The 17,588-nt window shown below is 44.6% G+C and overlaps 1 protein-coding gene across 1 annotated transcript; it reads left to right on the top strand.

Moving 5' to 3' along the window:
* The first annotated feature begins 3,694 nt into the window (after positions 1 to 3,694).
* On the top strand, positions 3,695 to 15,309 carry LOC144235593 (reticulon-1-like). Its single transcript, XM_077769160.1, has 4 exons — positions 3,695 to 3,873; positions 6,375 to 6,523; positions 6,601 to 7,374; positions 15,050 to 15,309. Exons 1-4 carry the CDS (start codon positions 3,695 to 3,697, stop codon positions 15,307 to 15,309), a joined length of 1,362 nt encoding a protein of 453 aa, XP_077625286.1.
* The last annotated feature ends 2,279 nt before the right edge of the window (positions 15,310 to 17,588 follow it).

Here is a 17,588-nt window from a genome sequence, read left to right as displayed (position 1 = left end):
GAATGAGCTCTATTCACAAGGGAAACGCTCATCCTTGGACACTGAATTCTGTTCCTTTACGGTCTATTGTCTTGTTAAGTTTCAACTTGCACATTCAAGTCAGTCATCACTATATCCATGAAGGGATCTATGTCAGTTGTATCACTAGAAAGTACTTAAGGAACAACTACCTGCTGATGATGCTGACCAGACAGCCATGGCCTTGCACTCCGGGGACTTCAGCATCTAAGGCAGACCCCAGAATGCAAAATGAGGGTGGTTTGGCTATATTTAACTCTTAGCCCATAGGACCTTGATCACACTCATTACAGATAAAGTACCAAACTAATAGACAGATGGAAGTGTGTTGCAAATGACTAGTATCCTCTTTGGAAAATAGAGGTAATAATCAAATCTATAGCTCTCATCTGTTGAGTGTGTACTCTGTGCTAGGCACAGAGCTAAGTGCATTATGTCCTTTAATCCTTGTAACAGCCTGATATAAGAGGAGTTATTACTGCCCCCATTTTCAAAGTGAATAAACTGACGCACAGAGAGGCTTTCACAGAGTCTCCCACCTGATAGTAGCAGAGCCACAATATAAAACTAAGCTGTAGGCCACCAGTCCATTAAGCTCAATTCTGTGAGGATGAGTCAAAGTTTAGGAGCTAAAGGATTTTAGGATTAAGACTTTCCTTGGGAAATGGAAAAACCATCTCCCGCAAGTCATCTTTACCACCTCATTGCTTAGTGTTGCCAGAGAATTAAAAACATAAAACAAAAACAAAACGCCCTCCCTTTATGAAGTTAGTGAAGTTGTCTAACTCATGATTAGTATTTCTTTTCTTTTTATTTTTTTAATGTTTTTTATTTATTTCTGAGAGAGAGAAAATGAGAGAGAGAGAGAGCATGAGCAGGGGAGGGTCAGAGAGAGGGAGACACAGAATCTGAAACAGGCTCCAGGCTCTGAGCTAGCTGTCAGCACAGAGCCCGATGCAGGGCTCAAACCCACGAACCATGAGATCATGACCTGAGCTGAAGTCAGGTGCTTAACCAACTGAGCCACCCAGGCGCCCCCTGTGATTAGTATTTCTGACCTAGGACATGGATGGATGCAAGAGTCTTGATTTTATCCCCACATGTGCTTCAATGACAATAGTTTTAGCTTCTTTTCATTCTTTTTCCTCTTAGCTTTTGGCTAGAAATAGTAGCCTATGAATCATTTGGTTTTTTTATTGTAAAGAAAGTTACTTGTAAATTGAAATTTTTAATTTCAATCCCATTTAAATGCATCCAGGTAGCTGAATTTGCTGTGCCCTACTGTGTAGCCACCTCCCAAGACAGCATCTGTGGGTTCGCACATTGGCTCTCAGAAGGACTTCTGCCTCCATGCAAATCAGACTTCTAGATGGCCAAGGAAACAGCTGGAGAGAATGAGGAAGTCAGACGTTCCAAGGAATCTTTGGTTATATAAAGAAAGTAGTAATTTCTAGCCCAGACAAGGAAGCACTTTTATTTGGTGGATTTGTATTTAGCAGTGTTCCTACCAGGGGCAACTGGCTTTTTGCTCTCTGCCTCAGTTCTCACATCTGCCAGCTCTACAGGAAGCGCCAACAAGGATTCGTTGGCTTTCCTGAGCCTTGAGGCTCAGCCTCAGTTCTAATAGTCCCACAGGACTCTGCCCTCACATAATTTGCTGTCTGAAAGGACTCTGGGTTTTCAAGAGTTCTGTCTGATAGGCACTGTATGATGTATACGCATTTCAGTAAGTTAGAGAAACTTTCAGGGCATTTAGCTCAGTGTAAGAAAATGGGACATCAGTTGTTGTTTCTACCGGGGTCCTGATGTGGTCCCACCTAAAACGTGTGGCTTATACAAATGACTATTCTTCTTCCTCTTGTTAGTGGTGTTTATAGAGTGTGGCAAAGGGGGCCTTCCGATTTGATGTCAGGCCCTTTAAGCAAGACAGAGTTAGAAGGATAAGAATTTCAGGGGTGGGAGTTATTCCTTTTTTTTTTTTAATTAAAAAAATTTTTTTTGTTTATTTATTTTTGAGACAGAGACAGAGCGTGAGCAATGGAGGGACAGAGAGAGAGGGAGACACAGAATCTGGAACAGGCTCCAGGCTCTGAGCTGTCAGCACAGAGCCCAACTTGGGGCTCAAACTCACAAACCGTGAGATCATGACCTGAGCCGAAGTCAGACGCTTAACTGACTGAGCCACCCAGGCGCCCCCAGGGGTGGGAGTTATTCCTAACTGTTGATTCTATTTATAGACTGGCAGATGATGTAAATGCACTCTAGATTCTACTCCCTTAATTACCAACGTACATCTGGGAAGCCCCTGTTCTTTGTGGCATAACCTCAGGGAAGATTATATTGATTCTCTTTTACAGGTAAGGAAGAAGTAGAGGAGCGGTGCTTGGGTGGCTCAGTCTGTTGGGCCGCTGACTTCGGCTCAGGTTATGATCTCGCAGTTTGTGAGTTTGAGCCCTGTTGGGCCCTGTGCTGACAACTCGGAGCCTGGAGCTTCAGGTTCTGTGTCTCCCTCTCTCTCTTACCCTCCTCTGCTCACACCCTCTCTCTCTCTTTCTCTCTCTCAAAAATAAATAAGCAGTAAAAATAAATAAATAAAAAAGTACAGGAGGTTGTGTCTGACGACAGGAGCAGCCGATCAGTATAAATAATCATATAAAGTTGGAAGGCACTTTTGCAGTTGTCACAGCAACTTCCTCCACGTGCTTGCTCCTGCCTCGACAGATGCTGGGTTTCTCTCTAGCTGAGTGGCCACAGGGATCAAAACACTCTTGTTCCTGAGATGCCGCACCATCCCCTTGTTGAATAACTGGAATTCTAGACTGTTCTTTCACATGATAGATGAAAACCATCGTCTCTGTAACTTGCATCAGTTAGTTCTAATTTGTTCTAAGTAGCTGTGTCAAATATGTCTACTCATTGATCAATTGGTCCATTTATTCATTTTGTATCAGGCACTTACTACGTGCAGTATAGGGTGCAAGACATGAGCCTCAAATTCCAGGAGGTGACAAGTTAGTAGGACATAACATGGACACATGCCACATGAGCAGAATAAATTAGCTGCAACAGGAAAGAGGAGGGAGGAGATAGGAAGGGGTCAGGTCCTGATAGTATGGTCAGCAAATACATCCTGGAGGAAGAAGCATTTAAAGCCACTTATCATTGGTACTAATGGCTTGAGGCTAAAAGGCAGAGATTTGGATGTGAAGACCGGAAGGATGAAGTGTTGGAGAAGTGATGGGTACTTTATATTAGCCAGAGCTCAGAGTTTGAATTGGTGCATGGAGGGTAGGTCTACAAAAGCCGGTGGAGTGTGAGATTGGGAAGGGCTTTCTGCGCCTGGAGTGGAGGGTAAGTGAGAGGAACAGTGGAGACAGAGTTGTGAGTGAGGCCGTGTGGCCTTCACCTCATCTCAAATGCCAGCCTGCAGAGTTAAAGATTCTCCAGTGAGACAGGCCAGAGCCCTGGGGCCAGTGGCTGAGCAGTTGACAGTTGTGTGTAATACGATACCTGATGGCAGGAGACTGGGGCAACATGCCAGGTGTATGTGTTACGGGCCAGGAGCCCTGAGGTGGCCCCTGCAGTGGCAGTGTCAAGTGGGAGTTCAGTGACAGTGACTGTGCCACAGCCCTGGAGACCACATACTGCATATTCTCCAGGGAGCATCCTCGTCCCCATGGCCCACACCTCCACACTGATTATATTCATGGGCAAGACCCTCCTAATTTCTGGTGAACAATTACTTACTAACACTTGGAAGTGCTTCCAGAGAATTGTGGTAGAGAATCCCCAGATCCGGATGTCTGTAGTGAAATACCTCAGGATTGATTTCCCTGCCTCTGTTGAGGTTTGCATGTAGGCTGAGCCCATATAATGAAAGAAGCTTTTAAAATACTTCAGGATTGGGGCGCCTGGGTGGCTCAGTTGGTTAAGCGTCCGACTTTCGCTTAGGTCATGATCTCGCGGTTTGTGGGTTCGAGCCCCGCGTCGGGCTCTGTGCTGACTGCCAGCTCAGAGCCTGCAGTCTGTTTCAGTCTGTGACTGCATCTCTCTCTGACCCTCATCTGCTCATGCTGTCTCTCTCTCTCTCCTAGAAATAAAATAAAAAAAAAAACAAAAAACAAAAACAACATTAAAATACTTCAGGATAGAGGTATGTGTGCATATATGGATTTAACTTGAGCAGTTTCTCCTTCGATCATGTATGCTTTGGTAATAAAGTCCATCATTACCATTATTCCTTCTGTTATTGAGCTTTTTTTTTTTTCTCATCTAACCTTAAAAAAAGGGGTTGCCATGGGTAAAGGAAGTACAATTAGAAGCTTCGTTGAAATATACAAATTTGAACTGACCTGTTGTTCACAAAATTTAGCCACTTGCTCAATAGAGGTTCATTTGCAACTTTGGGGAATCTTCGAACCTGTCTTCTCACACAATTCTGTTATTTGTGTTTTATTCTAAACTTCAGATTACCGGGGCGCCTGGGTGGCTCAGTCGGTTAAGCGTCCGACTTCAGCTCAGGTCATGATCTCATGGTTCGTGGGTTCGAGCCCCGCGTCAGGCTCTGTGCTGACTGCCAGCTCAGAGCCTGGAGCCTGTTTCAGATTCTGTGTCTTCCCCTCTCTCTGACCCTCCCCTGCTCACGCTGTCTCTCTCTCAGAAATAAATAAAACATTAAAAAAAATTTTTTTAAATAAACTTCAGATTACCTTCTTTTATTTTGCAAGTATTTATTGAGTACTTACTATGTGCCAGGCTGTCTTCTAGGTGTTGGACTGCCTTAGTGAATCAAGTATTCAAAGATTCCTGCTCTCATAGAGCATACTTCAACAATCAATAGATAGGTAATGAATAAATAGATTAATTGAGTGCTATTTTAGAAGGAAACAAGTGTTAGGGGAAAAAGAAAAGGTAGATGGGTAGGAAGGCACAAGATCGCCAGGGAGTAGGGACTAGAGGGCCGGTTGCAATTTGAGACAGAGTGGCCAGGGCCATCTTCCTTAAGAAGGTGACACTGAGCAGACTTGGTGGTGAAGGGGTCAGGTAAGCAGGTGTCTGGGGGAAGAGAGCACCAAGGAAGGAAAATGGCAGGCGCAGAGGCAGGAGGTGTAGAGGCGTGTGTTTTTCCTTTCCCCATAGACTAGCAGTGGCTTAAGCAACCAAGGAGGAAGCTAGGAAAAGACAAAAGTCAAGTTTATTTGTAATAAAACTGGCTCAAAAGTACTTTAAAGAAAACTTTACAAACTGATTTAAGGTGGTAAAAAGGGTATTAGGGGATGTTTCTTGACTTTGAGACTTAATGGATTTGAATCCTGGCTGGGCCACCTTCTCCTTGTGAGATCTTAGGTGAGTTATGTGGCCCCTCTGTTCCTCTGTTTCCTCGTCTATAAAATGTAGCTAATGATAGTACCTATCTTCTAGGAGTACTTTGATGATTAAATAAGTCAATGTTAATTAAAAGCTTAGAACTCTCTCTGATGCATAGCAAGTGGTCAGATATTAGCTATTGGTATAATTCTATCACTGCTACTTCTTTTTTTGTTTTTATGAGTTGGTGCCCTGGCATATTCTTCAAGTGTGTCCTAAGGGCTTAGTATGTATTTGTGCGTGTGTATGTGTGTGATGTGTTGGGAGTGTGGGGCTTAGTTTATAAAAGAGTTGTGAGAATTAGCTAAAATCTCACTGCTTAACACATGATAAGGCCTCAATAAATGTTAGGTTCCGCCCCCCCNAGCATTTTACAGCAAAGAAAAATTACAGAGAATTCCCCTCTGCTGCTTGCTATTAGTGAAGTTTTGGGCTGGTTTATGAGCATGAAGGCCAGGTAAAAACATTGCAGTGAGTCAAACTTTAGAAATTTGCTTTGTTCTTAGCACTTCCAGTGGAACCAAGAAATTCCCATGGGTCATTTTGAATATCACTGGGAGGTAGAAAATGGGCAGTAGGTGGGTGAATAAGGAAGGAAACAAAATGAGGGAAAAACTGAAGAAATAGGGAAGCGCTTATTAAGACGATACCACTTTGAGATGAGGCCATTGGAAACCTGGGAGTCCCTGTCTCTGAAGACCTTTAAAAAGAGAAGGGACAGCATGAATCCAAGTGGAGCAGGTGTCCCTGACTGAACGGGCCAGGCCAGCGGCCTTTCCCAGCTCTCTGAGTCCCTGAGAGAACACCCCCTCTCCCCACTTGGCTATCCCATTGTTGGATTTACAAACTCAAATCAGTGTACATTTCCAGCTCTATTTAGAGTCATTAACACATGAGATACAAAAAAGGCCAAGAAGGACCAAGTCACTGTATATTGAGATAGCAGATGTTGAAAATCAGCTTTCTAGTCGTCCGGGATCTGTCCCCAGCATCTCTGGGTGTGGCAGCTTCTGTGAAGCCGTGTGCTCTGCTGCGGGGAAAACAGCAGCGCTGTGGGCTGTGAGGGAGACAAGGAAAATGCACCTGAGGGGACTCCAGGGGCTTCAGGAGAAAGGATGCCGTGTCTCCACAGGACGGGGTGGGTGATGGGTTAGGCAGGAGAGAGAACTGAAGCCGGACACCCACTCCCTGTCTGCTGCTTGTTTTGCTTCATAGGTGCGGCAGATGTCTCCAGTGCCACGGATCGTACCTTTTCAACAGCATCCAAGGATGGGGAAGGATCGTGTTACACATCTCTGATTTCCAACATCTGTTACCCACCTCGGGAGGATTCTACATATTTCACTGGAATTCTTCAGAAGGAAAACGGCCATGTCACCACTTCAGAGAGCCCTGAGGAGTTGAGTACCCCGGGGCCCTCCTTAACGGATGTGCCTGGGACAGAGCCTCGTAGCTTATTTAGTTCTGATTCTGGAATAGAGATGACTCCTGCAGAGTCCACTGAAGTGAACAAGATCTTAGCAGACCCCCTAGACCAGATGAAAGCAGAAGCCTATAAATACATTGACATAACCAGGCCAGAGGAAGTAAAGTTTCAGGAGCAGTGTCACTCCAGCTTGGAAGAGAAAGGCTTGGACTTTAAGAATAAGGACACTGAAATCTCAACAAAAGCTGAAGAAGCCCGTGAACCGGAGAAACCAGCTCCTGTGGAGGGAAAAATCCTCAAGGACCATTTATTTGAAGAATCAACATTTGCACCTTATATAGATGATCTCTCTGAAGAACAGCACAGTGCTCCTCTGATCACTGCCCCCATCAAAATCACGCTGACTGAGATCGAACCTTCTGTTGAAACTGCAACCCAAGAGAAGTCCCCCGAGAAGCAAGATATCTGTCTGAAACCAAGTCCTGATACAGTCCCCACAGTCACCGTCTCAGAGCCTGAAGATGACAGCCCAGGATCTGTCACTCCCCCATCTTCTGGAACAGGTAAGGGAGCTAGGGTTCCTTGCCTTGGGAAACCCCAGGATTTGGAAACCTGAATTTTAAAGGGATGTAAATCTGAATTCAAAATATTTTACTATAGGGTCCCTTTAAGTCTCAGTTTAACTAATTTAATTAACATGCAACTTTTTCAGTCTTTTTAAAAAAATATTTATTTATTTTGAGGGAAGTGGGAGAGGCAGAGAGAGAATCCCAAGCAGACTCCACCTTGTCAGCCCAGAGCCCAACATGGGGTCCAATATCACAGACTATAAGATCGTGACCCAAGCTCAAATCAAGAGTTGGACGCTTAACCGACTGAGCCACCCAGGCGCCCTAGTGTTCAACTTGTTCAGTCTTCTGTCCATGGTACAAAGGTTGAGATCTGGGATTTTCCTTAAAGTCCTATCAGATTTGCCTTATAAACTGTTTCTTTCCTCATTTGAGGAGAGAAGTGAAGATGACGCACTGAAACATGAAAATCCTCATGTGGCTTCACTATTCAGAGCAGAGAGGGAGGTGCTGCCTGCCTCTAGGTTAGCCTTACAGCTGGACTTCCCGGTCACCTGGAGGCATCACAGAGAGAGCACCTTAGCTGTTCTCCGCAGACCAGCTGAGCCACCTGGGACAGGGCATTTCACATTCCTCGTCCCAGCTCCAGGTCTGTACAATGAAGGAGGCCTGGGGTGGACTTTAGGGTCTTTAGGGGGATGTGAACAGTGAGAGGAAACCTAAAAAAAAAAGGATAGTCTTCACCTCCCTTCAATCTCAGCAGGGTCATTTTGGTCTTTCTACTTTGTTGAAGTGCTGCATATAATGTTATTTCTTAAACTTATAGGATTTATTTGATTAGAGTAAAAAAGTTCCAAATTCACTAAACTTATGATCTTTTTCAACTTGAACATTCTCCTCCTGTGACCTAAGGCTGGGTGTTAACCCGTACTCAGTATATCCTCTCAAACACAAAGGGGTCTCCTACCCCCCGGGTGAAAGGCTAGTGTGGTAGCAGGCACGTCCCCACACCACCCTGGGAAGCTCATCCCAGGTAGCAAAAGTGGAGCCTCTGGATCTCCATCTCTCTGTAATGTTCACGAGCTATCAGGATGGAGAGGACCATAAGATGTCTTTGGATATTCCCCTGCCTCTGGTGGCTGGCATTCTTGCCCAATCAAAAGCGATTTACAAACCTTTCTGATAAAAAAAAAATGATTTGCAGTATGTCAGGCGAAAGAGCTTTTACTGAAGTCTTAAAACAGATTCAAGGCCTATTAGGAGTAATTGCTCTAAATCCTGATAATGCAGTAAGTCCAAGTGTTAGAGGGGACTTCACGGAAGTCCCTCCTGCCCTGTTTCCCTAAAGTTTTAGCATCAGTTCTTCTCCTTCCCCAACCTGAGCTCAGACTTATTCAACTATAGGGTTGAAGGGTTTTAAAGGTCCACTGCATCACCTCCCTGATTTTCAAATTCATTCATTCACTCAACAAACATACTTTCTTTTGGCCGGGCACTCTGCTAGGCACCGGTGAGGCTAGAACTGAAAAAACAAAAACCCAGTTTATGCCATCTGCCTAGTGTGGTTTGTGTTCTGAGAGAGGGAAACATAGCATGCTGTGGAACACTGGAGTCCAGCAGCTCCCCAGGTGAACGGAGCAGGAGGAAATAAACAGGTGAAGGGGAGGGGTGGCCTTCCAGTCTGAGAAGACTCAAGGACATGGAGGTGTGAGGCCACAGTGAATTTCCATGCAGTATAAATTGAGATTTGGGTAGTGACGACAAATAAGGAAACTGAGGCTCCAAGTGAATTAGATGTGACTTGTCCCAGATTACAGCACGAGGTAGGGACATATCTGAGTCTCAAAGCCTCCTTGTGGTCTTTGTGACAATGCATCGTCAAACCCTTCTGTTATCCAATGACTTAAAGATACTGATGCTTGGAAGATGTAGGCTATATTATTTGCTGTGTTTTCTCAAGCTCCAGGCTTGCCTGGTGATCAGTTTAGAAGAGCTTCAGCCCGTCTTCATGAAGAGTGAAATGCCCCAGCAATACAGGTCCATTTACATGGCACCTGTCATGTAAAAACTACAGTTTACGGAGCTGATGAGAAAGATCTGATATGATGTAGGGTTTATGAATTTTTTAAGGAATTTCCTTCTGTTTTTCTTTGAGTGGCCATAGGCCAATGGGATTTTAGAGAAACTTCAAGATAAGACAAAGACAGGTCTGGCCGACGTGATCTTGGGGTTTTATGACCTTGGGTTGTCCACTTGAGAGCATGGAATTAGGGCAATGGTTTTCTCTTCAGTTGTTCCAAATAAATATTCTAAGCAAAGCTTATTGAAGAAAGAGAAAGTCCCCAGACCCAGTACACAGTCCTGTCCCACGTTCAGCTCCTCTCTCCACACACACCTCACATCATAACACCGGAGTCCAACAGATAAGAATAAACCTAACAGGAAAGATAGGAGGAAGTAGCTTGTCCCTGAGGCCTTTCTCCTTGTTCTTTTTATCCTAAAAGGTTACCATAACTCCCTCCCCATCTTATGAGCCCCTGGCACTCCAGGCATGTGACACTCTCATAATAATGATTCTAATTATTATTAATAATAATTCTAATTATCTGTACAATTCTAATACTTCTAATTATGCAAATTCTGAATCAGGAGAAATTCTCATTTAGAACAATTTTAGCCACACGCCCTGAAGCTTAAGCGAGGAGTCTAATATATTTCCTTCACTTCCAATAAATTATTCCATTTTGTAAGTTTCTCCAAAGTACTGAGCTATTTTCATCATGTTAAATAATATATTCTGAGGCACAGAAGCAAAAATTCTTACAGCTTACATATGGGAAATGCCTTCTCAGCAAAGACCAGTCATGAATACAAGTGAAGCATTCTAGGAACATGTACTAATTGCCCTGCAACACACCAGACCGTTGGCCTACTGGCACCACATTGTTTTTGACACGGTACCTAAGAGTAGCTTATGGAGGTCATGGATGTTCTTCAAGGTGTTAGCCTCAGAAAGGACAGAAATTGAGAGGTCAGTGTTAAACCACCCCAGCTTCCTTTAGCAAAAAATAAGCAATAAAAAGTAAACCAATTTCACAGCATCTGAAATTCCACAGAGTCTGATTATAATAAGTAGTGAGAGAGTGTTGGGCATGAAGGGGTTAAGGGTGGCCTCTCTGAGGAGGTGACATGTGATCGGAGATCTGAATGAGGAGAAGGAGCTTACAGTTCAAAGGAAGGGGTTAAATGGGGACCCCAGGTACAGAGGATAGCAAGTGCACAGGCCCCCAGGCTGTATTGTTTAGGAGCCGAAAGATGATGCAAAGAACTGTTAACCTTAAAAATAGCTATTTTGCCAGAAAACATTGGTTTATTCAGGAAGGGCAGAGCATTACAATTCAGGACATGCTATCTATGGTAAAACCATAGGCAAGTGCAACAAAGGCCAAGAACATTATTTTATGGATAAGACCAAGGAAGCTGGGAGGGGTTGTTCTGAATGAAAGTCCACTGGAGAAAAGCAAGAGTTCAGAGACGGTTTCTCATTGACTGAGTTGCAGGGGTAAACAGCTTCTTCTAGAAGAGTCAATGTACATCTTTTTCTCTTGGGGCCTGTTGATGGTTCTTCTGTTGGAGTCTGCAATTGACAGTTCTTCCTATAATGGACACTGAGTGGAATAGCACCCCCTGCTAGCCTGTCAAGTTGTTAGCAAGGTTTCCCTTTATTAACTTTTACAGGGACAGAGGAAAAGTATGGCATAGATCAGAGTTGGAGAGGGGGGCAGGGCCCAGATCGTTCAGGGATTCACATGCTAGGATGAAGAATTTGGATTTTGTTCCAAATGCATTGGGAAACTGCTGGAGGGTTTTAATCTGGGAAGTGATATCACTCATTCAGTCATCCATTCACTTAATGAGTATGTGTTGACCATTTACTGCAGGCCAGGCATTGTCCCATCACCACTGAGGATACAATGCTGAAACCTAACAAGCTTTCTGCCTGCATGGAACCTATATTCTAGTTGGAAAGACTTACATACAAGTAAATAAATGTGTGATATAATATTAGGTATTTATAATGGTAATGAAGAACAATAAAGCAAGATATAGTATAAGAAGGTGATGGAGTAGTTGTGAGGAAAGTCTTCTTGCTGATGGCTCTGAGCAGAGACCTGAAATGAGGTAGGGAAGGAGCAAGCCATGAAGACACCTGAGGAAGAGGTGCCAGGCCTGGAGCTGGGAATGTTTTGTGTGTTCAAGGAGCAACTGCAAGGTCAATGTGGCCAGACTGGGGAGAAGGAAGGGAAGAGTGGCAGAATCAGATGTGTGTTTTCAAATGATCCCTCTGGATGATGAGTGAAGAATGAGCCAGGGACACAGGGGAGATCTGAATGGCAGCATCATTCACCATTGGACGGTGGCATCTGTGACTTGGTAAACTGGCCCATATTCACCTTTCCTTTTATCATTCTAAATTATATTGTCATAATTAGCAGCAGCAGCAAACACATCTCCCTGGGCAGGGCAATTCTAACCTTCTCAGTTTTTATAATCTGTTCAGTTATTGTTGTTGATTCTTTCTAGATTTGCTGGGTCAATTGTGACACATAATTACCAATATCTTAGCTAGATGCCCATAAATTTTTAAAGTTAGGGTACAAACACTTCTATTTCATTTTAGTTTTTTTCCCTGATTCCTCTTAGCACTCTGTCAAACTTTCGGTTCCTATTAAGAACAAAGGATAACATCTATAATTTCTACTGAGATGCTTTTAACTCATAATAAGGATGGATCTTTTTCAGGGTCGTACCTTCACCTGCCCAAGATGAAACGCATTAGGCCCTTTCACCTCACACCCCGCCACTGTCTGATACCATCCTATTCTTGACTAAATAAAGCAGCAACCTTGAGCCTTTTCTGACCTCCGTACCTCACTGATTTGCAGCTGAGATAGGGTTGCCAAATAAAACACTCATATTGCATAAGATATCCTTACACTTAACAAATTCAAAGTTTAGTAGAGATTCAAATATGACTGGATGTCCTGTATTTTTATTTGCTCAATCTGCCAACCCTAACTGGAGGTGACTTTAGAATTACCCTTGGAGTGGGGCACCTGGTGACTCAGTGTCTGACTTTTGATTTTGGCTCAGGTCATGATCTCACGGTTCATGGGTTCGAGCCCTACGTCTGGCTTTGTGCTGACAGTGTGGAGTCTGCGTGATTCTCTCCCCACCCCCATGAGTCCCCTCACTTATGTTCCCTCTCTCTCAAAAATTAAAAAAAATTAAAAAAAAAAAAAAAAGAATTACCCTTGGAGATACAAAATGCAGATGGTTAGGCCCCTCCAGATTTATTTCTACTAAGTTAGAATTTCTGAGGGCAATTCTGAGCCATACATGTGATTAAGAACCACTGTCCAAAAGATGTGAGCTAGTCCTCACATCAGCTCTGCTTTATTGAGGACCTCCTGTCTGCCAGATATTGCACTAGGGGCTAGAGATATGACCAGGAATAAAAAGATGCCAGTTGCCCTTTGCTCCTGGTGCTTTCAGTCTGGGGTCAGAGAAAGCAGGGGAGGGTAAAGAGACAGACATTAATGAAATCATCACGTAAACAAATACAAAGCCACCCAGGGCTTCTAGCTATGGAAGATGAGTAGACACTAGCCAGTATCCTGAGCCACGCAGCACCGGGCGGGCTTGCACACAGGGCAGGCTGCCTTGCAGGGCCACTTGTAGCCTCCTGAGCCCCAGGCCCTGCCTGCCTGTATCATGGTTTCCTAGGAATGGTGTACATGCAGTGGTGACTTTGGTCCGACCCTTTGGGCTTCCTTGTGATACCTAGAAATCATCACAGCTCCTACCTCCGGGCCTTTGCACTATCTGTTCCCTTTGTTTGGCATGCTTTTTCCTCTAATTATCTTCCTGATAATTATCAGGAAGTGATAAATATCTTCCACTCTCTTACCTCCTTGAATGTTGAATATAGGTTACCTTCTCAATGACGTCTATCTTGACTATCCTATTTAAAATTGCAGATTCATCCCCACCCCATCCCAGCACTCCTGATCCCTTCACCCTCTTCTACTTTTTTTCACAGCACTCAACATCTTCTTATATACTATATACTTTACTCATTTATTATATATAATTGATGCACTGCGTTTTCTCACTAAAATAAAAGCAGAAATTTTGTTACCGATTTCATTCATTAATGTATCCTAAATGCCTATGAATTTTTTTTAATGTTTATTTTAGAGAGAGAGAGAAAGCACTTGAGAATACAGAGGAAGGGCAGAGAGAGAGGGAGACAGAATTCTAAGCAGGCTCCAGGCTCCGAGCTATGAGCACAGAGCCCCATATGGGGCTCAAATTCACAAACTATGAGATCATGACCTGAGCCAAAATCAGACATTTAACAGGCTGAGCCCCCCACCCCCCACCCCCCACCGCCAATGCCGTATAAGAAAGCCCAACATATAATAGATGTAAGAATGCTGTCAGGTTAAAGGATAAAATCAATTCTGCTCTATAAAGAATTAGACAAATCTAAAATGTTTTGTCCATTGAGGTTCTCCCACAGTCCTAAAGCAACAGATTAACCTAGCCATAGTGTGCTCTCCTCACCACCCTCCCAAATCAGTGGCCTCAAAGCTTTGGAGAAATGCCTAGTATTTCTTGCTTATAAAAGGGCCACTGTCTGGGATAGTCTGAAATAAAGACCTGCTATATGGCAAGGGAAAAACCAAGCTCCTGAAAACTGTTGTCATGGTGATCCCAGGTAGTCTCCTCTAAGGGAGAGAAATATCAGCAAGATTGCTGGTGAAGTTTCTAGGCCATCTGGATAAACATCAGGCAGAAGGCAGGCATTCACCCAGGGGACTGGGGGTGATTCTCAGGTTTTGTTCTTCTCAAGAGGAGGGGAGGAGAGGAAAAAGAATGATAGTGGGCTCCTCCATCCATTAGAAGCCCAGGGGGCATTGTGCTGCAATCCTCACAGCCTGCATGGTAGAACTGGCAAAAACTTTCTCTTATATTGTCCAATTGGTTACACTTTTCACCAAAAATGAGTAAAAGTATTGATTCTTAGGGGATATGTAAAGCTCAGAAGTCATTGTATGTACGGATCCAGAATGGAGAGAAAGCTTTCTTTGTCTCACTGAAGGCGGGAACATGTAAAGCAGTGGACAAGGCGTAATGGATGATGTTCAGATTTGTTGATATTGGTGGGCCACATTAGAGAGTTATATGCAGCACGTTACCTGATGAAATCCGTGAACTTGGAAAACTCCCCTGAGACAGTGTATCAGAAATTAAAACCATGCTTTCCAGAATGTTTGCCACGTTGAAAGAGAAAAGCCAACCCAGGCGCTGTTGCTAAGAAATTGCTTTGTCATTGTTTTAAAGTAGCTAGATTAAGATACATAGGTATGTAAAGCACTGATTAATTGGGCCATAACAGTAATTAGCCTTCTCCTTCAGGTGGCCTGCCTTTTCAGCATAGCCCTGGAAACAGACTATTTTTGTGCTAATGAGATAAATGTGTTTCTCCGGCAACAAGAAAACATCTACCCTAATGAAATTTTGTTTTATTTCTTCTCTCTGTGTCCATCTGTCTGTCTGTGTGTGTGCCTCTCTGGCTCTTTCTCGCTTTGTGGGACGACAGAACCATCTGCCGCAGAATCCCAGGGGAAATGCAGCATCTCCGAGGATGAGCTGATCACTGCCATTAAAGAAGCAAAGGGTTTATCCTATGAAACGGCGGAGAGCCCACGGCCGGTGGGCCAGGTGGCCAGCAGGCCCGAAGCCAAGGCCAGGTCCGGGCTGCCAGCCATCCCCAGCCCCCTAGACCACGAGGCCAGCAGCGCCGAATCGGGGNCCCGCCGCCCCCCCCCGCCTCGCCGTCCATCCAGTACAGCATCCTAAGGGAGGAGCGCGAGGCCGAGCTGGACAGCGAGCTCATCATCGAGTCGTGCGATGCGTCCTCCGCCTCGGAGGAGAGCCCCAAGCGGGAGCAGGACTCGCCCCCGATGAAGCCCGGCGTTCTGGACGCCATCCGGGAGGAGCCCGGCGCCCNGCCCCGAGCCACGGGGTCCCGGCGTCGCGCCCCCTCTGCTGTTCCTCAGTAAGCAACAAGGTAAAGTGACCGCTTTCCTCCTTGAAGCGACTTGTCTGCGCAGTAGTGTTCTTCCCATGGGTGCTCTCAGGTACTCAGCACGGGAAAGGTACTCAACCTGGCCTGGCTGGTCGACCAGTTGACCAGAGAACAACCAGGGGACGAGGGGGAAGACGTGCCGGGGACAGTGGGCTTTCCAGCTGGGACTTGGGTGAGAGGCACGTGCTCCAGGGGCAGCGCTGCACTGGCTCAACCCCTGAGTCCCAGGTGATGAGCACTTTTGTGTACGAGCCTAGATCTCCTGAATGGAGGGTATGCGTCCTTGCTTTCATCGCGGGGTTGAATTTCCTTCCTCGTTTGGGAAGGGGTGGATTTTTTGTAATTGTCAAGGCTCATTTCCAATCTCCCACCCCTCAGTGATGGAGAGTGGCTCTGTCAACCCACCATCAGCACATTCATTCGCCCCCTAAAATTGTTTCTTAAATAGTCCCTGGCGGATCTCAGCTCTAACCCAGGGAACAAGGCATTTGGACCTTGATTCAGGTTTCTATGTCCGAACTAGTCAGGAAAGACAGAGACCAACGTTATTTCCAGAATTTCCCTTGTTCTTCAAACAAGACCTAAGTTGATTCTTAAATTCACTTATAATTCAGAATGATTGTAATTTGGCCATTATAATTTTCCTGTGAGAAATCCTGAGTTGAAGTCTTCAAATGGGTAAATGGAAGTCGTTGTTTTATCTTACAGACGTTGTACGTGAAGAACGTGTAGCACTCTTCACGTACTCTTCTTCCCAAATCATCTACTACACCTGACTGCAGTTGTATTATAGAATTCAGGAAAGGAATCAAGGGGTCAGTGAATAAATTAGGCCCTGTGCAGTCTAGTTCACGGGCTACGTTGAGGGAAGGGAGGGAACCTCTCTCCAGCTCCTGGGTGGAGAACACCCAGGTAGAACTTTAAAACAAACCCTAAAAGCACAGCACTATTCAAAGTCCCCTCCCATCCATCTCTTTTGCTTGTTGCTTCTTTAGGAGTATTTTGCCTTCTGGGGTAAATGATTTCAAGAGTACATCCTCCTTCCTGTATATATGCTAACTTTAGTCATCTTGGTAGCAATTAAAGTGCTTCATATAAAAATAAAGGGCAAAATCTTTCCTATTATAGATTGAAAGATTGCTTCTAAATTCTTTAAAATTGGAGCAGGGGAACACATTGGAACAGGGGAATCTAGAGGGATGTAATAAAAAGATAAGCCTGCTGCATGTTTGCTGGTGGCTTAGACACATGGCATCATATAGAGGTATCATATATGTGATTGACTTTTGATTTCCCAAATAACTCTTAAGTGAGAGTTTAAAGTGTATTTAGTGTGTGCATTGGTGAGGGTATTTGATGGCAGATTTAACAGTGGCAGTGTGTTTGTTGGGTGAATATTGAAACCAATTTGGATTCTTTTCCTACCACTCTGACCGTGATGGGGACGGACCCTGCAACTTGCAGGGAGCCCTGAGAAATAGTGTAAGCACAAACCGTGTTCCATCCCTTTCGGTCCTGAAGTGGTGGAGCTTGAATCTGGCTAGGCCTGAGTTCCTATCACTGTATTTTACAGGACTCATGTTTCCATTTTATCCCCTAACTAGCGTTCCTGAAATAGTCACCATGTGTGCAGTGCTGTTCAAGTATATATATTCTCAGAAGCAAATTAATCGGGTGACTAATAAGGAGAAAATAGAATTGTGCAGGCCCATTTCTCTCCCTAGTAAATCTGAGAGATGAGTAGGACAGGTGGAACCGACTGAGTGGCCAGACATCTCATGAAGAGCTAAGGCGATGGACAACCGCAGCTGTGAATGCAAAGGCTTCTGAGCCAATTCTGGTATCATTTGAATCTCTGTGCAAGTTGCCCCATATCAGTTGGACCCTCTGCTGCCAGGTTTAGATGTTAGAGAGAAAAGAGTGGCAGTCTTTTCAAATGATTCGGGCATGCCAGGGTGAATAACCTCTGCTCTCTGCCCCGAGGGGTCCTTTGAAATCCAGTCTCCCTCTGAAACTTACTGCTCAGCTGCATTATCTATAAAGAGAGTCT

The sequence above is a fragment of the Crocuta crocuta genome, unplaced genomic scaffold (assembly GCF_008692635.1).
Source record: "Crocuta crocuta isolate KB4526 unplaced genomic scaffold, BGI_CrCroc_1.0 scaffold10, whole genome shotgun sequence".
In the NCBI taxonomy this organism is placed as follows: Eukaryota; Metazoa; Chordata; class Mammalia; order Carnivora; family Hyaenidae; genus Crocuta; species Crocuta crocuta.
This window is presented reverse-complemented; position numbering and strand designations above follow the sequence as displayed.